Below are 26,134 nucleotides of genomic sequence, written 5' to 3'. Positions count from 1 at the left end.
GTGCGGAAAACTTTTTAAACTTCTGAACCACTACTAGCTTTTGAATGAGGAGCTCTAATGCACAGTAGCACAATCCCGTATTCTAGTTCTGCTGTTACTTGGCAGTAGAAGGGACACCCATTCTGAAGAAAGATATAATAGGCTGCACATGAACTATACTCACAGATGAGGCCCCAGTTTAAACAGCAAAAATTCTCCATACAGACATATCTGGGAACAGAATTGGTTTGCTAATGTGGAGATCTGTGAAGAACAGGCTATAAATACCTAGACAGGTGTCAGAGTATTTGTTTACAATCCAGTTCAGAGCTGTGGGACAAAGCATAACTTCTTCAGAGTTGCAAGGAAAAATAATGTGCATAGTGAAAATACTATAAAGATTTTTAGTTATTTTATCACTCTTGCTTTTATTATAAATAGGAGTGATGAACTGTCATGATTAATAGGATTTCTATTTCTGGAGGCTGTAGGGGGTTGAAAACCCTCTTCCTCATGCAAATCAAATTGCAAATTATATCTAAGCCCCAGTACATTTAATAATATAGAGAGTTAAAAAAAGATCCTCTCCTGTATACTCTGTGTCTTGTTCTGCTCTTTTAGCACTTCAGTCCTTATGGTTTCAAATTTGTGCTTTGAGACCTGTTTCACACCCCCGGTTTCTAAATCTTATGTCATTCTTCACAATTTTGAATTTAAATACAGGAAAAAAAGGACATTTATGGTTTAACATTTTAATAATGCTGCAGTCAGATTTTATTAGTGCTTCTCTGTTACATTTTGCATGAGATAGGAAAGAGTAATGAAGAGAATATCATTGTAGGGTTTTAGGCTTACGAGCTTAATGTATTATAATACAACAAAATATATTATCTAAAGGTCCCTTTCTCACAAAGGCAAATGAGAGCACCATAGATATAGAAATATAAAGCAGCAGTCAAACCAGCAATAATATTCTGTAATTGCAAAGCCATTTTTGATTAAAATGTAATTTGTTAAAAAAAAAATTAAAAAAAAACGCTTTAGGATTCCTTATCTTGGCTGTATGGGCATTACACAGCCTGTGAGAACAGAAACGACCAGCTAAACAGAACCAAGCCTATTTTGTAACTTGTCCCCAAATCCGCAGCCATCTGGGCAGTGCTCGTGTGTTGGGATGCGAGGAACCAGAGGCCCAGTAGGGCACAAATGGTTGGAAGGAATTGCTTCCTTAGGAAATCCTCAGGGCTGCTGGGGGGGTTCAAACACTCCTGCAGCTGAGAGCAAAAACCTAATTAAAACTTTCTTGCTTTCTTCCCATGCTCTCTTTGCTACCCTAGCAGGCATGAAGATAACTCCCAAGCAAAAATGGATAGACATTGCTTAGTATGGAACCAAATCTACATTAAAGGTAGAAGGTGAAGGGCTCTCTTTTCACTCGCATTCCAACTTGCAATGAACCTTATTCCTCATTAGGAGTATCTCCGCAAACCCATGCTATACTAAATATTGACTCCAGGAGAGCCGATGCAGGTACCCCGATAAATTGGGGGGTGCATATACCCATAAGCAAGTGGCACAGCTAAAGCACGGGCAGTGTCCCTACAGCAATACACACTCCGTACCCACAGCTCGCCACACACCGCCACGGCCCTGCCGCGCGCGGCCCCTCAGAGGAAGCGGCGGCGCGCGGGGGCGCCGCGGGCACGCGCACTACCCGGCATGCAGCGGGCGCGGGGTTCGCAGGAAGATGGCGGCGCCGCTGGAGGAGTACGAGAAGGAGGCGGGCTGCGTCCCCATCCTGCACCCGGAGGTGCGAGCGGCCCGCCCGAAGGGAGCGGAGAGCGGGAGCGGAGCTCGGGGCGCGGTCAGGACGGCGTCCCGCCGTGGGGTGGGGGGAACGCGGCTCGGCGGGCGTGCGGGCGGGCGGGGTGCACGGAGGGCGGGAGGTGCGCCGCCGCCCCCCGCCGCCGGCCTGGGTGTGCGCGGCGGCGGCGGCGGGCCGGGGTAGGCTGGGCCGGGCCGGGCAGGGAGCGGTGCAAGGTCCGTCTCCGGCCCTCCGTGCGCTCTCGCCGCCGGTCCCGGCCGCCCCCGAGCCGGGTGGCGAAGCAGCGGCGGGGACAGAGGCGCCCCGGGTGGTGCCGCGGCACCGGCCCCTGAGGGGCAGCGCTCGGGGCTCGGCGGCCGCCCCGGCCCGGCTGCCCGGGGGGAAGCGGCTCGGAGGAATAAGTGTTTCCCTCCCGTTTGGATGGCACTGGTCTGCAGCTCACCCGCAGGTCAGGGCTGGCCCCATCCAGCGCAGCGCTCCCCGGGTGGCGTGGGCTTATTTTGAGAGCAAGCGGTCTGTTTATTCCAGTGTGTTGGTGGTAGAAGGAATGTTTACAGGTAACATGTAGAGGTCGTTTCGTGCCATTTTTTTACCCTTCTGTTGTGGCGTCCACCTTTGTCAGCAGCATGTGTGTATTCGTCAGGACTAGAATGACTGTTTTGAAATGTATTTTAAATAGTTTAGAAAAGCTTTTACATGTGGACTTGTCCCCTGATGTGTAAAGAACTGTAAGAATTGATTTTTAGCCTACAAAACAGATAAGTGCATATGTTAGGCTCCAGTTTCTGTTAAACAGATGGTATCTTTTCCTTAAACAGTATCTTGAAAGACTGTTAGTTTATTTGATGACTGAAAAGGCTCTGTAGGCCTCTGTATGTCTTACCTACCCTACCTCTCTAAACTGTGCTCATGACTTTTTAGAATAGACCAATCTGTTCTGAAAGGTAATTAGCTACCAGCAAACCCCAAGTAAGTGTCTCGATTTTTTTTGTTGTGGTTTTTGGTTGGGTATTTTTTTTCTTTTGTGTTTTTTATTTGGTTTTGGTTGGTTGGTTTTTGAGTGGGTTTTTTTTTGTTTGTTTGTTTTTTGCAGATTTATTTTAAGGGGTGTATGTAGACTGTTGCTACATTTTTAAAGCCTAACTGAAGTCAGACTAAATGCAATACCCTTGGTAGCAGTGTCTGATGATTTTCAGAAGAGACACAAGCTTTCAGCAGTGATCCAGACTGTAGGATGTTAATGTTCTTTGAAAGAAAGTGTTCTTAGCTTGTGGAAACTTTAGATAGTCAATCTAAGACTGGAAAATGGAATAAAAAGCATTTACAGTTTGTCAGAAATCCATTGTATTTTAAAGATTGAAGTCTAGAGTTTATTAACTTTGAGTAATTACTGTATAGCAAACTAAAATCTCTCAATTTAAATTGATAGTCTAACTAGTTAATGTGGTAGAATTTTATACTGTTCCTCTGATGCATAAAGTTGAATGTGTGCACAAAAGATAAGGGAAAGGATGTTAATATATATTGTGTGCTGTAATATCAACTGGAATCTTGTAATATGCAATATCTCTAGTTTGGAGGGAGTTTTATTTGATTTTTCCAGAAATGCTGATTGTCTGACTAGATCTTACAAGATAGTGTCTATGTGGATTTCATTGAGTGTTTCCTTACTCCCTAAAGTCTTTGTACAGACAAGCTTTAAAAGAGAAGGATGTTTTTCGTGTTGGTGGTGAGGCAGACTAGCTGTTAACAGACACTCCAGAAATGCTCCTTTAAAAACTTAAGGATTGTGTGCCATAGCAGAGCTGTATTGTCACAGACCTGCCCACTGAACAATGCAGTGCATCTCTATTCAATCGTTTTTGAATGTCAGGGGCCTTAATACATGGTGATTTCCACCTTTTAAGAAAATAGCACCATGTCCTTATGTAAGTAGTGACGTTTGAGCATATAATCAGTTTCAACATTTGTATACATTTAAAACCGATGCTTTTGATGGGACTGTCAAAATCTTAATTTTTTATTTTTTTTTTTTTGGTTTCATGGTGCTGTTGTTTATTTTGGGTTTCTTTTTCAGGTGTTTCTTATATGCCTTTTTATGAGGCTTTTGCTTATCTTTTTGTATTAACTAATTTGGATTAGTTTCAAATTGTTTGAAGTTTTTTGTTTGTTTTTTGTTGTTGGTTGGTTTTTTTGGTTTTTTTTAAGGACTGTGTTTATTTTTATTTGGGCTCGAAGGCTTTGTATTTTGCCATGAAACACTATGAATACAATATTAATGTTGTAGGAAAGAGGTTCTAAGGAATAGGGAAAAATACTTAAACACTGTCATTCTGGGAGATCTGTTTATTTATTTATTTATGAAGGATTCAGTGTAAAGTGATTTAGTCATTTCAGTAAGAAAAGGTAGAAACTAATGGAAATATGAATTCTTTAGGGAACTTATGGTGGGAGTGCTTTTGATGGGGCTTGTGTGGTACCTTCCTGACTGAGTTCTTGGGCTTCCCTTGTTGCCTCCATCATGAGTGCAAGCTGAACTTAAGTATTAGATATTTCTTTCCAAGCATATTTATTCTGCCTTATGACAAGTTCCGTTTAGTGTGACAGTGTGGATCCCACTTTGCTAGCTGTAAGATTGCTGGTGGAACAACCAAGCTTTTGAAGATAATTTTAGTGAAGAAGTACAAATAATATTAATTGCACATGTGATACTTGTAGAATGATCTTGTAGTATGTAATAAATGCTTGGAGAACTGCTGGCTAACTGATACATCTTGGAAATAGTTGTTAGAATTACTCCTGAATTTCATTTTCCTAAAAGTCTTGGAGGAGTTAGTCTACTAGACTTGGATTTTGTTTGTAATGATTTGGACATAATATCAAAATTGTCAATAATAAAACTTGGAGACAAATAAGATGGATGGATGCTAAGCAGGGAGGATGGAACTGTACAAAGCCATCTAGAATTCATGTGAAATTATGCTGGTAAAGCAAGGCACACCTTCGTGTAGCTATATTCAAAGTAGTGCACTGAAAGTAAGGAGCATATGCATGGGATTGTATCCCAAAAGTTATTGACGGATAGGATACAAATATGAACAAGCAGTTAAGCAGAAGTTCTCAGTATAGTGCTTTGTTTAAAAATGTATAAGAACAAGGAGATGATTTTTCACTGAACATGTGGTAATGCTGATGATGAAGTGTTGTCTTTAAAAATTACTGTTAAATAGTGAAGAGTATGGGAAAGAATTAACAATTATTTTAATAATGCCTTATGGTAAAAGGCCTGCAAAAGCCCTATTCACATCAGCTGAAAAAGTGAGAGAGATTTTTTTTTTCCCCTACATGAATATTTTCTTAATGAAATCCAGTGCTGTGTTCAGTTTATGCTTAACAAGATCCAGTAACTGGAAAGTGAATTTGAATGGGATCAAATTGAAAAGCACAAGTGGTAAACACTGAGGGTGAGTAATCATTGTAATGAAGGAAGGAGGGCAGTGGTGGATTATCCAGCTGTTGATGTTTTCAGCTGGAGTTCAGAGATCTTTCTATAGACCAAATGCAAGTTTTTTTAATTCCGCAAATGGGTAACTTAGCAGTGTGTCAAATATGTGAATAGAGAGGACTGTAGACTGTTGGAGTGACTCTGACTGACATACATGAATTCTTCAGCAGGATTGGGAAGTGCATGGTTGACCAAAGGAGCCCCGTGGGTGTAGGTCTCGGAGTGGAAATGGCACTGGTTGACCCGCAGTGTGATCCGGTAGCTCGCTCCATTATGAGGGATGCAGAGCACTCTACGATGGCAGAGTAACACTGGGCTAGGTAGTCCCTGCTGTTTGTTTCCTTCTCCCTCTGTTTAGATTTCTGGTGACAGAATATCTTGCTCTGCTTCCTTTTATACAGTAAAGCCCTGGTATCGGACTGCTGCTCATGCTGATTATGTTTGTTATCCTCTGATTAAATTATTTTAATAGGCCAGCAGACCTTCTGACTTTAAATTCCTTTGGTCTTACAAATAAGAGTGAATTCCTGACTCTTCTGTGGTAGGTGATGATAGGTTTGGATGTTTTATTCTGAAATTTGAGGGGTGGGGAGGCAGAAGAATCCTAGAAAATGGATTTTGCTTGTAATGCTCCTTTATATTTGAAAAATATTCTAGAGATGTGCCTAGTATGGCCCTAACTGCCAAAGTTATTGCAGCTGTTGAGAGCTGCATCTCTTCCTAGATGGTAAGAACTATTACTGGGGAGGAAGATCTGGTTATTTCAGTGTAGTGCATTTAGTGTAGTGTCAGGTGGTGTAGGATATAGTTGAGAAAGATGGAAGTTACTGTTTATTACAGACATCTCTTGGCATTAAAAAAGTCTTGTCCAAGAACAATCTTCCAGCAAAGCTGAAAAGCAATTTTAACAGTTGCAGGCTCTGTTTGACAGGAATTTTTCCAGATGGAAGCTGTCATTCGTATTTTTGTTTCTCTCCTTGTGGTTCAGTTTGTAACTACCTAGGAAGTTTGAAGTATATATGTTTGTATTCCTTGTTGGTGATTTGAAGAAAACAAGTAAACCTACTGTGAATAGCTTTGCTGTAATTTTTTCTGTTCAAAATTTCAGTGAAAGGCCTGACTTTACAATCCAGCTCTATTCTCTTTGGAGTTCCCTAGATAGTGTTGGGGCTGTATTGGAGTGCAGATTGTTCTTAATTGTCCTGTTCAGATACAGGACTTACTGTGTTGTTTAGTCAGGATCACTGACTAAATTAGAAAAGAGACTAGTCTTGCATCTGTGAACTCATTCAAAGATCAGGTGTTACTTATTATACTGCTTAGAAAGGATAAAAGAACTGTAAAGTCTCAGATGAATTAGCATACTTGATATTGAAGGTTGAGCCTTGCTTTGTGTATCTTGGGTAGCTTCAGAGGTTGAGGATGGAGAGGACTGCAGATAATTCAACCTTATATCACAGGCTGAAGTTTTTTTAACTAATTATTTTTTATTGCCAGAGTACTAATTATAAAGTAAAAAAGAAAATAAAATCCTACGGTAATAGGTCATATTGCATAACTGGGAAAGTTGCCCTCAAATTTAATTAGTCTGTATAAGACTTAAACATGTTTCTAGTCTGAATTTAATTTATTTCTGTTCATTACATCTTGCGAAATGTCTATCCAAATATAGGTCTGTCTGTATCTATTTAATATGCTGATGATTATCAGATCCCTACACTACTGTTGTGGTCTGCAGTCCTCCTGACCCTTTTGAGTCTCGTGTTCATTTGTTCTTTCTGTATTTTGATGGCTTTGCTCTCAGTGCAGTATCTTTTGCAGAACTTAGGAGCAGAGCACTTTTCTGACACTCACACAGCTGTGGCAGTAAGCAGCCTCTGGATGGCCCATCCCTGGAAGTCATCAAAGCCAGGCTGGATGGGCTCTGAGCTTTTGTGACAGGTGTCCTTGCTCATGGTAGAGGGGTTGGAACTAAATGGGCTTCAAGGTCCCTTCCAACCAAGGCCATCCTATGATTCCTGCTCATCATTCCCCATACATATATTTGTACTGGTCTTGTTGGGAACTCCATCATGCTAGAAACTTGTACTCAGGTAATGACCATCCCTTTGAGATAGTTTCTAGATTAGATCTTTATTTTAGATAGGACTTTGGTTTTGTTGATATTTAAAAAACCCTAATTTTGTTCTGTCCCAACGTACCCCAAGTTGTATCAGAAAGAGAAGTATTAGTTATTCCCCTTTATCTCCCTCCACACACTCCCTGCCCTCCCCTCCCAGTAAGAATTATCTCTAACTGTTGGTTTCTTCTAGGTTCCAGACAATGGTGAAATAGGGTGGGCCAAAGTACAGCCTCTGAAGGATGCTTTGTGTTTTCACATTGACACTTCTCTGGGGATTTAAAAATGGAAGCTACTGAAAAAAACAAGATGGGGTTTTTTTTTTGGCATATTCCTTAACTAGGAGAGTATGTATAATAGTCCCAAAGCAAATCATAAGAATAAAGCTTGCTTACCTGTAGTTTTTAATTCATGCAAGATAGACCACATTAACTTTCATTGTATTCTAATTTCTTTAGTCCAAATATCAGACACTACTAACCCAAAAACTTGGGACATTAACTGTGTTTGACCATTGCTACTAATTTATCCAATGAAAGTGACAGATTTAATTTCCTGTGAAGCCATGGTATTAGTCTTTGCTAGTCTGCTATATTATTAGTATTTGCTGTTTTGTCACTTTTATATCAAAACCTAGAAGAGCCAGCAATTACTAAGAGTGGTAACAGTTTATAACCCATGTCATCTTGTATCCAGACTGCTGGAGTTTGTTCTGGCTTAATGAATAGCAATATTCACATATTTTGGACTATGTGATTGACCCAACCAACCTGTATTTTGCAAATGTTTAATACTTGTTTTTCTATAGAAAACATTTTATTGGGGCAATTTAAATTTTCTGGCCAGACTTCCTGTTTTGCACTTACCGAACACTTTCAAATTATGTGGGTTTGTGTTTTTATGACAGTTCTGTCATTCTTACTTTATAATCTTGACAAATTTTGTTAATTTCTTTTATTGCTGGGACAGTGCTTGCCCTTCTAGGGGAAGGAAGGTATTATATCCTTTTGCTAGCATTTTGTTTTTTCATATTTTTGTTATTTGTCAAGCTCATTGCCAATGCTTCACTTTCCATTCTTACAAGATTCTTTTTACAGTTGTTTCGTTACAGTTGCCTTTGTAAATGGTGCAGTTTTTCACCACTCTGGTCTTTTTCTCAATGGTAAAATTCTGGCTTCTTGGACATCTGGTAAAACACTTAAACTATTTAAACTATTTACAATTTTTGTTCTACATACCTTCTTCTGATTTGGGCAGTAATTGATTTTAAAGTTAAATTTTGTTTACAGACAGGCTCTCTTAATGCATAAGAGAAAAAAATGTCTGGTTTGACTCAAATTTGTGTTGATTCAGTTTGCCTTTACTTATTAAGCACAGGCCTTATTTCTCTCAGATTTCACAGAAGATTAGTCTTTAAACAGTGTTTGTTTCACTGTGTTTGCCTGTTTGCTTAGGAGAGTACTGAGACTTTATGAATATGTAAGAAAATTTACAGAATTAGGGAGGAAAATGTTTGCTGTTTGTTTGAAAACTGAATGATATTGCCATGAGTACTGGCATGTTTAGATAGCAGCAGCCTTAGTAATTGATATTTCAGCATGCACACTGTCCTCTGTGGCTTTTCAAAGACAGTATGAGATAAAGATTTGACTTTCATGGTATTGGTCTAGTTGAGAGAAACACTGGAGTATATTACAAATGAGACTGTGGAGTGAAGTAGAGAGCTTCCTCTGGAGTCAAAGGGAGTCTGGCTGAATTGAAGCCTCAGGCCTGCCACACCCAGTATGTGGTGTGACATTAGACTGCAATTTGTCTTGTGCAATTCTGAAATCTAGTAATTTCTTCCTACACTTGTAGGATGCCCTGAGGTATGTAGAAGTGTTTCCTTGGTTCTTTCTATAAGGGAGAAGGTGCCACAAGTGGAGGGTAGTGGGAATGCTGTGGTCAGAGCTTGGAAAGCCGCTCAAGATCTGAGTCTGAGAAGTCCAAGTCAAGATCTGAGAAGATGACTCAAGAAGGAGGAAGGACATTAGAGCATACTCTGAGAACACTTGCATTGCTGCCTCTGGAAGATGTGATTTTTATGATTGAGTATAAACTGATCTCAAGCCATGGTGGAATCCAGACACAGCTCCTCACCCTTCTTGGGGTGAGCTCTTACAAGTATGTGGGCAGTAGGTGACTTGGGGTGGTACATGCTTGAGTCTGTGGTGGTACATGGTGAGTCTGTGACCTGATCGGACACCTTTACTCTGCTGTTGTGAGAATGGGTAAGAGGTAATGGAGAAGGTGTAGCCAGGACCAGGAGTGTGATCACCTGCCTGATTGCAGGTCACTTTTAGCTTGTCTTAAGCTGGTTGTGATTTACATGCTTCCAGCTGCACTCATATGCCAGTGATGCTAGTCTGGTCCCAGGATGAGCCAGTTCAGGGAAGTAAATCAGTAGAAAATGCATCCAGTAAAAATCCTCTGTGAAACAACTTTGTGCCAGTTCACTAAGATGACTCATGGAAGGGTCAAGTGCACTAAAAAACTGACAGAAGGTAGATGGTAAGCTAGCAGTCCTGGTTTGAAAAGTGAGAAGTTGGAGGGAATGGGACCCTTCTGCAGTGTTAGACCATGGATTCACTATCTGTCTTATTTGCTGCGGAAGATTGTCTATCAGCATGACTAGGAACACCTTTCATGCACTTCCTAGTTGTGGTGGGTTAACCAGGCTGTGTTTATTAGTTGTGGGAGTTTGCTTTGCTGGCTGTTGATGTGAGGCTTCATTGGCTGCTAAACTGTTGAGATGGGAATGGTGAATTGCAATTTTTTTGTGAGGATCAAGAACAATTTGTACTAACTTTTTTCTCTGATTCTGCCAAGGAGGAAAGAACATCTGTAGCTAGGCTGATTGCTTGTTCTTTTGTGTGCTCTTGCTGGTGATCTAATAATTGATGAATGGAAAAACTGTTTACCTTTGAAAAAGACTTTTTAGAATATCCTTATCTGTGAATTTGAAAAAGAGGACTGTTTTTTCTCCCAGTAGCTGAGTGTCAGTGTTGAGCTCGACACATACTTGGGTGCATTTTTGAAGTTCAGTCCTTTTTAAAAGAGTGAAGTATGTAAATGGTTTTACATTAATCTCATGACTGACTCAATGCTAGGTCTTTCAGGGATTTTTTTTTTTTAGGTTGATGGCTCTGTAAGCTCATGTATTGTGAGACCTAGACCTGTGTAAATCACTTGGAAAAAGAATAGTTTCATTTTTGCCAGAGTCCTGAGATTTTTGGCTGAGAACATAATGTAACACTCCTTGAAAAGAAAGCCAAGAAGATAAATGTACATGTTAATGTAAGTTGCTGACTAAGCAAAAGCTTTATAGTGAGCTTTACACCACAGCATTTTAAGCTTTTACTTTTTTTAACCTTTATAAATGCTAGTAAATATTACTCTTTTAAGTAGCACTTGCTTTTGATGCTGTGTGTGCAAATACAAAGCCTCTTGAAAAGCCTATTTGTGAAGTTATGGCTTCCTAAAGCATAACACTGTTCAATTTTGGAGCATCTTCAGGAAATTACTAGAAAACAGTTGACTTGTTTTGGATGTTTGTTTTGAAGAAACAAAACTTGCCATGATCAGCTGTGCTTTAAATCCTATGAGCTCTGACCTCTGCATAAAGTGGTTGGATTAAGGGCTCTGGTTGAACATCTCTAACATGTTATGTAAAATATTAGATCTATGTTGGCGAGTATGCAGGGTTCTGCTCTCTGTGTGATGCTGACTTACATGTGGGTGGAAATCTGTAGCAGCAAAGGGACTGCTTTATGGTGTTTGAGCTGAGGCTTTTCTCAATCTATTTCACTGCTTTAAAAAAAAAATTGTCAAACTATAGCTTGATTAAAAAAAGACTGATTATTAGGCACAGATTTATATCTATTGTTTATGTATTCTATAAGTAGCTTCTCTAGGGATTTTCATAAATGCATCTTTTCTTTTAGTATGTCAAGAAACTGCAATTAGACCAAAATTATAGGACGTAAAATGAACAGACTTCACAAAATGCAGTAAAATGTAAAAAATAATGGAGATCAGTAACAGAAATACCATTGAATGGAAGTTTATTTTATCATGTCATATTGTGTCATTTAGTGCTATGATAGGGGCAGGGAGAATCCTAATGTTAATGGTTAAGGATTAAAGTAAGGTAAGTCTCATGGTACATATTTGCAAGCCAAACACTGAACTTTTTTTTTTTTTTTTTTTTTTTAATGCATAATTTGATCAGTTAATAAAGTGGTATGGCATGTTCTGGGTTGGTTTTTTTTTTTCATGGAGAATGTAGTCTGATTTAGGTGGAAATTTTCTAGCATGGATTAGCTAAACTGAAGGTGTATATGAATCATCCCAGTCCAGACAATCTAGCAGCTCATAGCCACTGAATACTCTGGCTCCTCAAAGTTATTAACCTACGTAGCTCTAGAGAATTCTTAATTTTCTGGGCTAGGTGTTTGTGTGAATATGAGAAGAATCAGACTGTCCCTGCTTGATGACCGTCAACAATTAGATTAGCTGTTGCAGCAGTAAATATTGGGAGAAACTAGTTTCTAGAGAAGAAAAATCTACTCTTTTTATTCCTCTAAGGAATTTATTGTGATTCTCTCTAAAACAAAGACATTTTAGCTTCTGTTTTTGTGGCTTTGTGTGTTGCAGAGTTAGCTAAAAGGGTAGGGGAAGAAAAGTTATCATAAACTTAAGAAGAGGATCTTCCATTAAAAAAAAATACAAGCAGTATCTCTTTTTTGTTGTTGTTTGTGTTTGATTGATTTCCTTGTATTTATTTTGTGAGCAATTTTCTATTAATGTTAGCTCATGAGTGACTAGTTTCTGTGTATATAAATGAATGTGGGTGTTTATAATATGCAAATAACTATATATAATTTTGTCTATAGATTCTTGCACCTTTTAAAAAGTAGGAGGAAAACTGGGAGAGCAAACTAAAAAGCACTTTATTGTAATAAATGAAGAACAGGGAAATTGAACACCCCAAATATGGGGGAGGAGTTCTTTAATACCAACCTCCAGTAGTCCCTGCTAAATGTAACACAGATACATGAGGATTATTATTTGGCTTCCCTGAAACAGTTGCAGTCATTTCCAATTTTATTATGATTATCTGACTACAGCCAGATACTAAAATAGTGCAGTCATCAATTAAAAAAGAAATTATTTTGTTTCTATTAAGAAACAGAGGAAATGGTATGCAATATTTTATGGAAGGTAATACTTCTATTTTGAAGTTTTTATTTTAAAACTTGTTTGTATTTTCTCTTTAAGTCTCAGTGCTCTTGGTCACTACTCAGGATTTCTGTGTCTGATTTTGATCATGGTATCGCTTCCTTACAGCAACATTGTATAACGTGGAAGGAAAAGCAGTCCTAGCCATCTGTTAGTGCCTACCAGAGCCATGTGTGGCAGCTGTAAGCAGCAGTTCTTTCCTCCCTTCCTTATGTCCAAGCAGGCATATTGACCTATTCATATCCTCTTGCTATGTATAATTGTGAATTATGAAATTGCTATCTCAGAATCATTCAGTCTTGGTCATCTTATTCTTTAATGCATACTTATTTCTTTTCTATAAATACTGTTCTCAGAATCCTTCTAAAGCTTGTTTCATTTAGGCTGTTTTATTGGAAAAGATTAAAAGCTTTTAGTATTGAGGGGAAATGAGCATAACTTTACTTATGTGCTTGGTTATGAAGAGGACTGATTGGAAATGCCGATATTAGCAGAGCTTCCAAACATAAACACTTATCCCCTCTCCTCTCCCTTGTGCTTCACACTTTTTCCTTTGGTGTTATATTTCATATTTTGCATTATCTTCTCTTCCCCCATCTTACTGGTCCTGTTTTTCAGAGGAGGTTTGCTTTTTTTTCGTGTTGTTCCTTTTTTACAAAAAAAAAAAAAAGTCTTTTGTTGTTGTTTTTAAAATGTTGTTCTCTTTGTGTATTTTTTTTCCCCCCTGTGCTGCATTACTTGTGCATCTGTGCAAGCAGTCTGCACATTTTGTGACTAATGAGTAATGACAAAATAGTCATATGATGCATGAGTGATTAGGGCCTTGTTAAAGGATAGTCACTGAAGTGGGAAGCTCATCTAGAAGTGATCCTTGGTAGGAATGGCAGGACCAAATATTGCTCTTACAGATGAGCAAAATTTGCATTTCTTGCAACCTTCCATACCAGCCAACTCTAGCAATTTCTAAGCAGAATAATTTTCTTCAGCCTGTGAGCCCAACTTCTTGGTTATATAAAAGATGAAATGTCTTGTCCATGATTACTTGATCAAAATAACAATTAGCAGGTGCAGAAATGTTCCTGCTACCTTCTGTTGGCTTGCTTTCCCTCTGTCAGTGTCTCTGGAGCCTGTGTTTTAACAGGAGAAACAGATTCACCTCGCTGTTCTACTAAAAGATTGAGTTTTTTCTGTTTCTTGTTGATCCCCACTGACCTTTTCCTCTAAGGAGAGGAGTGGGTGTGGTGTGACCGCAGCTCCAAGTACCAAAGCTGACTTGAGTTAGGTAGCAGGAGCATGGAACCAAGAGCAGTGGGGAAGAGTGGGCAGAAAAATGACCTTTCTCTTTCAGCAAAGGTAGCAGTTTTGGCTCAAGTCCTGCTTCAAAATGGTTCCTTGAAACAGGATGAAAGAACTAGAAATCTAGTGTTTGCAGCTTGCCTATTTTAAATAAGTGACATAAAGCTCTGCTACCTTCTCACTGATTTTCCTGACTCAGCTGGGGAGAGCCATTGTCACTAAAGATCAAAATAGCAAAAAACAAATGCACTTGGGTTTCAATTAGCTTTTTGTCTTTTAATTGGCTGTTAAGGTTTTTTAACAGCAGATCATCATTGAAAAATTTTATTTTCCTAGAATAAATATTTTCATCAAAAAAGCGAAAATATTTTAACACTTGGGAAGTGTTGTTGAAGCCATTTGTGAATGCAGTTTATACTCTGGGCTCAAAATGTTATGTTGCTACTTTATTATCAATCTGTCATATCATATGTTTTTAAAAGTCATAGTAGTTTCAAGAATTTAAAGTATATTCCTAAAATTTGTGTGAGGGTGTATGAATTTCGGGGAGGTTCATTCTTTTAAGTGGGAACTTAAAAGCCTATGTTCATAATTTTTTACTTTCTTGTGCTAATTTCTGTTCCTTTAATATAGTGGGAGGCAGGTAATCTAGATCATTGTAGAATTTAAAAGTTGAGCTTTCTCTTCTATCCAGCAAATTGGAGGAAGTAATCTCTATTTTGTGTGTTACTATTTTTTGTGAACTCTGAAAAGAGATACTGTGTAAATATCCTCGGTGTGATTTCTTTCTAGTTCAGCTGCCAATGCAAAATGACCCACATGGGCAAATTACCCCTGTTGTAGTAGCATCACTGCAGTTGGTCCTGCTGGGCTGAGCAGGCTGTGTGATGCCTGGGCACAGGGAGCTTTGTTCAGGCAGCCTGCTGTCCAGTTAGAGAGTTGCCTGGGTGTGTTACGGTAGTATCTGATGGTTGTGCCTGCTGAAACCACTGTCTGTGGTAGCAATGCATAGAAATAGAGATTGTGTTTAATATCGACAGGTTTTTAAATAGCGGTCTTTTAAATTGCTATGCTAAACGCTTAGAAATGGGAAATGTGCACCCTTGAGCAGATCTCTGGTTTGCATTCACTCATTGCAGGTCTTCTAAAGGTCTTCTACTTCAGGCTGTCAGTTTTTTCCCTGTTACTGGTAACTTGCCCAGTTAGTGGCATAAACCTTTGTTGCATTCTATTAGTTTTAGTCTTTTCTTTCTAAAGTCTATTCTTTCTAAATAATTCTTGCCAGAATATTTAGGAGTACTCTTCTACATTTGTATTCTGGTGCCCTAGCCCTGCATGAGAATTTCAAAACCTTGAAACAATTATTTTCAGTTGCTAGCTGCTACCTTGGTGCTTTCATTTTTGCCTTGTGTTGTGTTGTGTGTAACAGCATTATTTGCACTGACTTGGTCCAAATCACCTATCGCCAGGTGTATCAAGTATTACTGTGATTCACAAAATCCAGGTTTTCTTTTCTCCTGATTCCTAATAGCTTTTTGACTTAGGAACCCAGAGGTTACTCTGCAGTTGACGGTCATAAACTAGGCACTCATAATGCCAGGTAAGAGTTGCCCCTGTAGAATGGCACTTGAAGTGACCAACATGCTACTGTGGGCCAGCATGCAACTGTCAAGTTGCCTAGCTAATAATGAGTGATCTAATATTGGGAATCTATGTCCAGGCTGCAGAAAATTGACTGTATTGGATGAGAATTCAGATTTTATATGCTTTGCTGTGATTTACTGTTAAAGATTTACTTCCAAAATGAGCAGTGTCTGCATATTCTTCTTAGGCACATCTAAAGTCATCCTTTTTTCCACAGCTTACACTGTGGTATAGAAGACTCCATGATGTGATTTTGGAGGTTGTAACGTTCATAAAACTTCAGGGATTTTAGGAATTGTTTCAACTAGTCATAAACATAAAATATGAACTCAACTCTCTCAATAAATTATGAAACATAGGGTTCATTTTAAGTTTATATTTGTTGTGAGTCTTTATATTAAACAAATTGATTGTAGCTGCTCATGTTTGTACTGGGGGATAAAAGGGAGAACTGTTTTTTCCTTACTCATGTGTCATGCTTCACCTGTGATCACCTCAAATGTTCTTTCACTTCAGCTATTTTTCATTAATGTATACTGAAACTTTCAAACTCTGTTAAAAAGTGTAATTCAGAGATACTATTGGTACAAAAGGCATATATATTTTTTAAAGTTAAGGGTACTGTCATTAGAAAACTAGTATAGCAGGCGCTAATATCACCTCTCACTTTTTTGAATTTATGTGGTGAATTTATTAATTAACACCTAAGGTTTTGTTGTATTCCCGTAAACCTTTTTGTGAAAACATAAGTATCATAAGTGATTTCATGATCATTCTAGGCTGACATAAATGTACACTGCTTGGGAATGCTCTCTTCACTGGCTAGTGTAGGCTCAAGGGAACAGAAACTGGGTTTGCATGCTTGAAGTGGTCAGGAAAAATCTCTGGTACACGAATATGTGACTGAAAAACAGCCCGAGTTTCTCAGTTTGTTTTTAATAAATGTTAGATGAGAGACTTTTTCCCCTTCCAGGAGCTGTGGGAAGCTAAAAATACATCAAATTACTGTCTCCTCACCAAGATGTTCCAGGACAGTGAATATTTTTTTTGTTCAAGTCTACTTATTCTTAAAGCATTTCTGGGTCTGAGCGTTACGAGTTGATACGCTGCCGCAGCTGTGTGGTGTAAGAATGGGTTAACAGAGATGGTATAAATCCTGCTTTTTTCCTAATATGATGGAAAAGAACAAAAATCATGTGGGAAAAAGTAATGAATATAGCCTTCTCTTATATTTCACTTTCTCTTTTAAATTGTAAAGAACTCTGATATCTTTTCCAGCATCTTTTACTCCAGATAACACTCTGGCTTATCTAGTAGCTGGGTTAAAAAAAGGCTTGGTTAAGCTGTTGCCTTTTTCAGATACAAAGCAAAGCTATGTTTCTGCATTGTAAGAGGATTGGTTGTAACATACAATTTGGATGACGGCAGATGCCCTGTTACATTTTTAGGTTGGCTCTCCTGTAGAGATGGCAACAGAGCAATCTTCCTGCTGGGCTGGCAATACTGAATTGGTTCATATGTGTAATTTTTCAGGCTAGGGAAGAAAAATTAAATCCCGCAGAATAACACTGTGGTCAGAAAATATATATATAATCTGCTGATCACTTAGGTACTGTGTGAAATGGAAAAATTTGTTTTTTTGAAGAAAAGTCATGCATAAGAATGTCTGTCTTGAAAATGAAGACTTGCTTAACTGTGTTCTGATTTTAAAGCTCTAAATGCTACAATTCACTGAAATATTTTTTTTTAGTGTATAGATTTTCATAATTTTTCTAACTATATAAATTACTATATGAATTTAGTGCAACTAAATGTACTTAATGCATTAGTAATTCTTACTTGGATTTGTTTTCCTCCTATCTGGAATAGGTATATTGCATGTTAGGAATACAGGCATGCTCAACTGAAGTTACTCAGTTTTTCAATAAATATTGAAAGTTTTCAGATTTGCAACTAGACTAATTTTTTGATATCTGAAGTTTTAACTGATACTCAAAGTTTTTAGACTTCTGTCGAAGTGGTGTTTCAGCATGTTGAGATCTAGAAATACTTTAAGTGCGGGATTCAGACTTGGTTTTATTTTTTAGCCTCTTTAAAAGAGATGATTTCTGTATTCATTTTAGAGTAGAAATTGTTATTTTAAAATAGCAGCAAAGATGAGTAACATCTGTGAGTTAGAGGGCAGTTCACTTAAACTCCCATCCATTCCATGGAGAGCCAGTTAATGCCCCAGGAAGTATGAAAACACTTTGGCTCACTAGGCACAACTGGGCACAGTAAGAAGTTATTTCACATTGTGCCCAACATCTCCTTTTGCAGAAATTACTGCCCAGCTGAGTGAACGTGAGAAATAGGAAGGCCTGCTCCTGCTGGCAATTGGAACTCTCCCTGGCTGTAGTGCATCCCTTAGGCAGTTGAGCTAACAGGGTGACTTACATCTTTAGGGAGAGATAGTAGTGGAGATTCGTGACTGTGAATCCTTGTTAAGGTTAGGTGCACTACATGATCTTGACTTATTTATCTTTATTTTAAAAAACAACTAGGACCTGTGTAGTATAATAATGAGCAAGTTGATCTCTCATTTCAGTAACTAAGTGGAAGTTGAAACTGTTTTAATTAAACACCTTTCATAAGATGTTTAAAAGTTTTTCCAGATTTAGATTAAAGATAATGATTTTTCTCATGGAAGCGCATGTTGGGGAAAACTGAAAGTAAACAATATATTTTAATGAAATCATCTGAAATGCATTTTTAGAGCTTGCAGAGCTTGCTCCTTTATTTTTGCTTTTTCACCCATGTTGCAGTTTTCATACTTTTTTTATGTAGCCATGCAGAATTGCATGGCTGATGCACAGAGGCAGTCAGCTATAGCATCTGCAGCACTAGAAGACTGTCCAGAAGTTGTATAAAATTAATTGTTCGGTTTCAGCTTGCTGAGCTTTCACGTGTTTATAAAGAAAAATGGTGTGTTGCTGCCCTAGTGATGTGTCAATCCAGTGTTTGGATATAGATTCCACAAAGGGAACCACTGAGCCTGGAAGTGTTGCCCTTCATCAGCAGAATTAAGTCAGGGAGGTGTATCTGCTGAAGAACACGTCATGATCATGCCATTTACTTTTAAGACCCACAGTTTAAACATCCACATATGACCTCTGCTGCTTGAAACGCAACATTTATTTGTAGTAACAGAGTGAGACTTGGTCAGTTTATGGCAAATGGCTTTTCTACCTATATTATGTTGCCTTTATAAAAGCAAAGTAAAGCTAACCCAAAAATAAAACCCCAAACCCAATACTATATAAAGAAATGTTCTTAGTTTTTGTTAGCCTTCTGTAAAAATACAAGTAGGAAAAAAGTGTAGGATTTGGCAGAACCCTGTGATTACAAGTTGTGTTTTCTGTAAAGTGTTTGAAAAGTATACTGGGGAATATGGTGGCCTGCTTTTTAGAATGTAGAAATGTACCACTCTTACATTTAGGTTGCTTTATAGTATATTGAACTGTGTACTGGTTTTAGTTTTGCTTATAAAATTAATTTTTTCTCTTCTCAGAAACTTGTTAATTTAGGTGTTCTAAAAGCAAGTTTGTCTTTTTTAGGAGATAAAGCCTCAAAGCCATTATAACCATGGATACAGTGAATCGCTTGGACGGAAAAGCCACATTGATGATTATAGCACTTGGGACATTGTCAAAGCCACACAGTAAGTTTATTTTTGAATGTTAGATTTGTCTGTCTGTATCAGTTAGAAATAGTAAAGCAGGTTATTTTATTTGTGCAAAGTGGAAGATAAACTGTATTTTTCAGCCCAGTAAGGGAAGATTTCAGAAACAACCCCTACAAAATTGCTGTTATGACAAATTTATGATCATTGTATAAAATATATGGGAGGAATTGTGGTAAGTTGTAAATATAGGTGGTTGCTGGACAGATTGTTGGAAGAAATTGTTGGTCCTGTTTGCAGTGCTGAACCATTCTTTCTGCGAAGAATATTTTCCCAATACGTAGCCTAAATTTCCTGTGCTGCAGCTTGAGGCTGTGTCCTCTCGGACACACCTTTATTGAAGCATTTGCTAGGTTTTGAAGGCCGTGTTATAAAAGACATCTGTCATAAAGGGAAATACCTCTGAATTGTAAGGTAGAAAATAAATCCACCAAATATCATAAGATGTGCAGTAAAATAAATAATGCTGCACTAGATTAATTCAGTGTTCCTGAAAAGATACACTTTTTCTACTAAAACCATGTAGCTATTTGCATTTATAGAAGCATAATCTATCACATCCATGTAGAAAAATAGGTGAACTTATCCTCTACCCTTTGTCCTCAAATATTAATATTCATTGAGATTAAAGTGCCTGCTAGTTTTTCCTTTTTAGTTCAGTGCTAATGTAAGAAAGACGCCACAAATATTTTTTTTTTCCACAAGGGCCACTCATGAGTCTCCGAGAACTCTTCCCCAGGCAGGTCAGTAAGTTGAAGCAAAATGTAGCAAAATATAAGAACTGTTTCCAGTCTCTTGGCTTGGGTGGGTTTTTTTCTCCCAAGTCCAGTTTCTCATGGAAAAAATAATTAGTTATTTATTGTTCCAACATACATGAAAATTGAGAGCATAGTTCCTTAAACCTTAGAGATTATGGTGAGAAAAATGGGATGAGAACATTTAAAGCTCATCTGTATTTCATATATGCTGTTTGAGTTTAGAATTCTATTTTGACATGTTTTTATTGACACTAGATTACACAGAGATAAAACAGTGTTCGTTAAATACTGTGCTCAATTTTGTTTTTCAGCAAGTAAAAATTAGAGCTTGCAAACTCCTCCTGTTCTTCCATAAGTATTTGTATGTTGCTTCATATCTTACTGAACTGTTTCAGTGCTTTATCGTCTTAATCTGTAGATTAGAAGCTAATTAAGTTAACATGCTCATACGGTACGAGCTACAAATACAATAACTTCTTATAATCACATTAAGATTTTGTATAGAGAAGTGGTTTGGCTCATTGAAAAGAGTTTATTGGTATTTGTATTTTTTTATCCACTATGCTCCTCATAAGTTCTCACAAAGACCTGAGGCCCTAAGCATATTTTGTATCAAATATAGTCAGCCTCTGTATTCTGTAGAAACTTCTGCTGGAGTAAAAATCATAGTGTTTGGTTTTAGTACCTATTCAGACAAAGAACACTTTTCACTGACTTTGTTGTAAACATGTCCAAGAGCATCTAGGTAGCTCTGAAAATTGCATTGTCTCGGCCCTTCATGTTGCAGATGTTAGAACGTGTGTAATTTTTTGCCATCTTACATTTGGTTATAGCAAAATTGTTTGGTTCATAGGAAGACTCTACTGTGTTTCTGAAAGCAGAAGCAGGCCACTCATCTGTATTTGACAAACTATTTTCAGTTTAATAGTAAGAAAGTCATCCATTCTTGCCTAGGGTTTTGTTCCTCTGTGTTATTCAGAGCTCTCACTGGAGCTCCAGGGAGGGAATGGAGTCTTGTTTAAAAAAACAAACAAACAAAAAACTGTCACAAGTGATTGAAAAGTGAAATTTAATGGTGCTCTGTTGGGTACATTTATTTCTATTGTCTGGCAGCAGCAGCCCTCTGTCATCCAAGGCAGCAGTCAGAACTTTTAATGTGATGTCTTGGGAAGTGTTCTGTGTTAACAAAGTTGCTACCTTTGTTTTGTTTTAAATCTTTCAAGCTGAGAAACTGCTAAGTAGCTGAAGTTCTCAGGTAGAGAAGCATGTGATGGGCTATCATTAGGAGAGCAAAATGTGAGACACATTAATCCTCGCATTGTGTTCCTCTGTTCTGTTGAGAGTGAATAGACACTTTTGCCTTGTGGGGAGTTCGATCAAATTCCAGCTTTGTTGAAAGTAAGTTAAATGACCATTATGAACATGAGTATTAAACATTAATGGTATTAATAAGTGCTTTTGTGACGTTTAGAAGATTGATTCCTTGTGCTCAAGTATTATGATTTCATTATCACAAGATTAACTTTTCTGTTAAGTTTTATTCATGAGATCATTCAAAATGAAGTCATGTGCGCTGTGAAATAGTGCAGCATAAAATATGAATTATGTTGAATCTCGCCAAGGAAAAAAATTGTTGGATACATGTTTTTTTCATTACTATTTCTCATCAGTCATAGGGTAACTGATTAAAAAAAAAAAGTATATATGGAATAATAAAAATTGGTAAGGGTTGGCCAAAGGAACAGTTACTCCTGGCTCTTCTCTACTACTCACAGGAGAGAGTGGGCAGACTGTGATGCAGGTACACATCCAATATTTCTAATTATTTGTGCCCGTGGGATTGATTATAATGCTGAAAGTGAAATGTACCTGACTTACCTTCATGTGGAAGGATGGGACTTTTTTAACGACATCAGTAATATGGCCACAACTGTCTAGACAATTTAGGGCTTTGAAACAGTACTTAAGAGATGGATTTCTTTTGTCTTTCAACACTGCTTTTAATGGTCTTAAGCAGCTCTCCAGTTAAACATTTTCTGTTGAAAACAAAACTGTCTTACTGTAAACACTAAAACCTTGAGAAAGTGTTAAAGGCTTTGTTAGTATTTACCACCATTATTTGTGGGAATGAGATTTCCAAAAGAGAAAAAAGATCGTTTTTCTGTTAAGTGCATTTCCAGTTCAAACAGCTTTGATCTGAGTTATAAAGATAGCAAGATGAGGGAGTGAGCTCCTGGTTTACCTACTCTTTGTTGGCATGGTGATGTGCTCACTGTAGAGAGATTCCTTCCTTTTATTGTGGCCAGATTTAATGTTAATCATACTGCAAAGCTGGCAGTGTCTATTTTCAAGAGTCTATGTGTTTGTAGACAAAAGAATAGAAAATGGATTACGTACTTAAAATGCAGAAGGCAGTAGGGTACTGTTTTTCAAAGTATTAAGGTCAGAATATCTTTAACCTGCAATGACAAATAAAATGTTACAGGTTAGTTATGGAAATAGCTTAGAAACTGTGGTAGCAATATGAGCTTGCACAATAGTATTTCTGTCCTGGACTAATCCTGTTTCTTTCAGAACAAGACAAGCTCAATAATATGCTTTAATTATACTTCATATTGATGTTTACTGCATCACCCTCTAGAATTCACTCAGATGCTGGATATTTGTTAGATTCATGTATTAGTCTCCTGTGAATATTTCAGTCTTACTCTCCATTACTCTTGAAGGACATAGAGCCCTTTATAACAACATTGTAAGTGTGATTATGCTTAGTGTCTGAAATAGGTGACTTTGTAATTTTCTAACCTAATAGTGCATCATGAACCTTTGGGGAAGGCAAGGTGAAGTCAGCTGCAGCAAAGTCATGGAACAAGACTGTAGGTTGTATGTGAGAGAAGAATGCTGCACTTCAGGGACAGAGCTGAAGAAACCATAGCTGCAGCAGATTTAGTGTTTTATTTAATTGTAGAGAGCCTGCTGTTTCCAGGAGGAGGAACAAATTGTTGTAAATTCCTAACATTTTTGCCAGGCAGATTTTGTCTGTCAAGATCCTTAAGTCCTCTTCTGACAATAAATTGAAGATTCATGAAGTTGTACCTTGTGTGCAGCATCTTTAGTAAGCAGTTATGATTGAGTTCAAAATACCAAATGTAAATTGCTAGGAACACACAACCTGAGGGTGACTTAAATTAAAAAATTGCTGTATACCTCATTCTCAGTATCACTTTTGGAAAAAACCTTGTTTTCCTGTAAAGGCTGTTCTGATGTATTGCAGAGTTTGATCTGTTTTGTGGCCAACTAGTACTATGTACTGTGACTTACAGATTGCCTTCTAGCGGGAAGAATGGGAAGTCTGTGATGCTAAGCCCAAAAGAAGGAATCCATTCCTACTATTCCTTCTTGTGTCTGAAGCCATGGCAGCTGTCTTTGCCCAGGGCCTCACCGCAGTGTACAGGTGAATTGTAGAAGGGGATCTTGTTAACATCAGTGGAGCATAATTGGAGTGTTCTATGGGAGCTGGCAACAGCATTCTGCCTCAACAGGCTGCAGGGTCACCTGTGACAGCTTTCCTTTGTTTTCATACCTCTTAAACCATGTTCTTTAGAAAGTAGCATCACTTCTTCTGTAAGACTGTAGTTTTGCTTTTAATTAAATAACCCGACAAATAATCTCTCCAACCTCTTCCCCACAAAAGCCCCTAAAGAATAATCACCCCTCTTCCCCCTTCCCTCATGGTGCTTCCTGGTTGCACCTATCTTGGCAGCATAGTCTAACAGAAACTTGGGTAGCAATCAAAGGTTTCTTTCAAGGAGGTTCATTTTGTGTTGTGTAGTCAACTTAACAGGGCACTCATCTTAAAGCATATGTGCAGTTTGCTGTAGCTGGCCAGTAGGGATGTAGTGGTTTTTCTGCTGGGCAGCTGAGCCCCACACAGTTGTTCTCTTGCTTCCCTCTGCTGGGATGGAGAAATTGACCAAAAGGGTAAATATAAAGTTTAAATGATAAAGCAAAAGCTGCACACACAAGCAAAGCAAAAAATGGAATTCACTCACTGCTTCCCATGGGCAGGCAGGTGTTCAGCCATATCCATGTAATATTTACTTGGGAGGACAAACACCTTCACTCCAGATGGCCCTCCTTTGTCCCTCAGCTTTTATTGTTGAACACACTGCCATGCAGTATTGGATATCTCTTTGGTCAGTTGGCATCAGCAGTCCCTGCTGTGTCCCCACCCAGGTTCTTGTGCACCCCCAGCCTGCTCACTGGTGGGGCAGCTTGAGGAGCAGCAAAGGTCTTGACTCTGTGTAAGCACTGCTCAGCAGTAGCTAAAATATTGGTATGTTAACACTGTTTTGCTCACAAATACTGAACATTGCCTCATAGGAGCCACTCTGAAGAAGAGTAATTTAACCCCACCCAAAACAAATGCATGTAAGGAAAATCCTAATCCATTGCATGAAAGTTTTACGTGGTTGCTTCTTGCATTTTATATGAAGTTAACATTATTGTATCCTTGTGTTCTTTGTATTTTTCCAATAACTCAGAACATTTTATTTTAAAAATTTGTAATTGTTGTTTTGTACTGCTTACTTAAACAGGATGAAAGTCAGCTATACTCAGCCTTAGGTAGTACATTTTTTTAAGCTGGTGACTGTTAAACCTAATAGCAGAGCTTAGGTGAATTATTATTCACATTATGGTTTCAATATGTAGTTTAAGTGAAGGCAGCAGGCTATCTCCAGCAGGAAGGAGTGTCATAACAGCTGACTGGAGTAGAGCAGCTTGTCAACAAATAGTTGCATTGACATTCTATATGACTCTCTTTTCAGGCTGCCTTCAGACACTGTAATATGGCAGTGTGATACTGTACTGTAGGAAGATCAGAATTTGCTGTCCTGGTTTTGGGAGTCCTTATTTCTTCCATCTCTCCTTTCTCTTGACTCCTTGTTCTTGCCTGACCTGCCTTTTCTAGTTGTAGCCTGTTTCAGTGGCCCTTCACAGCTGACATGAGAAGTCACTTAGCCCACTTAGAACTGTACCTGTTTTCCTAGCAGTTACATTTGTCTGAGTATGTGTATCTTGTCTAGCTGGTTGCATATTTTTAAGTCATCGTAACACAGACTTCTTCTTTACACCTGCCCCAACATATTAAAAAAAAGCTTTGTTGTCAAAATTGTTCATGGCTGCTGCTTTTTTACTCAGTATGAGGGGACACATTTTAGCAGTGTGTTACCAGTTGGCATATACTGTATGCAATAGTCTCTGTTCTGATCTCTTGTAAAGTTTGAAAAGACAGTATGACAACGATTTCCAGCATTTTTCTTAGTTTCCTATGCATCTTTCCTAAGAAATTGAAAACAACATGATCTAAGTGGGCTGTTATATCTAGTACTTTTTTAATAGTATCCAACTAATTTCTGTGCTTCAAATCTGTGATAGGCTTAGAAAGCATTCCTGAGTTTTGTTGGCTTGAGTCATTTGATCAGTCATTATGGGAGCGCCATCCAGATTGAGGTTCTATTCAAATACATGAAAGAAAAAGTAAGAATGGTAACTACCCTAGGAAGAAGGTCTCTGCATCAGTTATGCAAGCTGATCAAGTGGAACAGAAGAGCTTTTTCTAAGGTTGTCTCTTCAGAAAGTAGAACATAGAAGCAGCATGAGGAAAACTTAACTAAGTCCCAGCTTTGAGAGGCTGTTAAAATTCTGTTTTAGCCAAAGTCAGATATCACAAGGCATTGACCTTGATTTCAAGGAATTCCCACATTCTCCTCTTTGAGACTTGAGAAATCCCTATGGGATGCACAGATTTTTTGAAATGTAATCTTTACTTGCTTTTCTGCACTGCATTTTTGACACTAAAAATAGGTGGTAAAACAGTGTAAACACCAAGGCAAAAAATATTTAATTTTGGAGTTACTCCTCCATTAAATGCCTGAGTGATGTTTATGCTTCCTGATTTGTTTCAAGTTTCAAATACGTGCAGAATATTTTTTTCAAATAGCAG

The 26,134-nt window shown here is 38.2% G+C and overlaps 1 protein-coding gene across 2 annotated transcripts in view; it reads left to right on the top strand.

Annotated features, from left to right (window-relative positions):
• The first annotated feature begins 1,707 nt into the window (after positions 1-1,707).
• LOC131591777 (palmitoyltransferase ZDHHC17) overlaps positions 1,708-26,134 on the top strand; it is a 64,714-nt gene continuing 40,287 nt past the window's right edge. For both annotated transcript variants that reach the window (XM_058862822.1, XM_058862821.1), the window contains exons 1-2: positions 1,708-1,789; positions 19,245-19,348. In XM_058862822.1, coding sequence (XP_058718805.1) covers positions 1,727-1,789; positions 19,245-19,348 — 167 coding nt within the window. In that variant the 5' untranslated portion in view covers positions 1,708-1,726. The remainder of the gene's footprint in view (positions 1,790-19,244; positions 19,349-26,134) is intronic.

The sequence above is a fragment of the Poecile atricapillus genome, chromosome W, assembly GCF_030490865.1.
Source record: "Poecile atricapillus isolate bPoeAtr1 chromosome W, bPoeAtr1.hap1, whole genome shotgun sequence".
Taxonomy (NCBI): domain Eukaryota; kingdom Metazoa; phylum Chordata; class Aves; order Passeriformes; family Paridae; genus Poecile; species Poecile atricapillus.
Note: the sequence above shows the minus strand (reverse complement) of the source record. Positions and strands in the feature narration are given on the sequence as shown.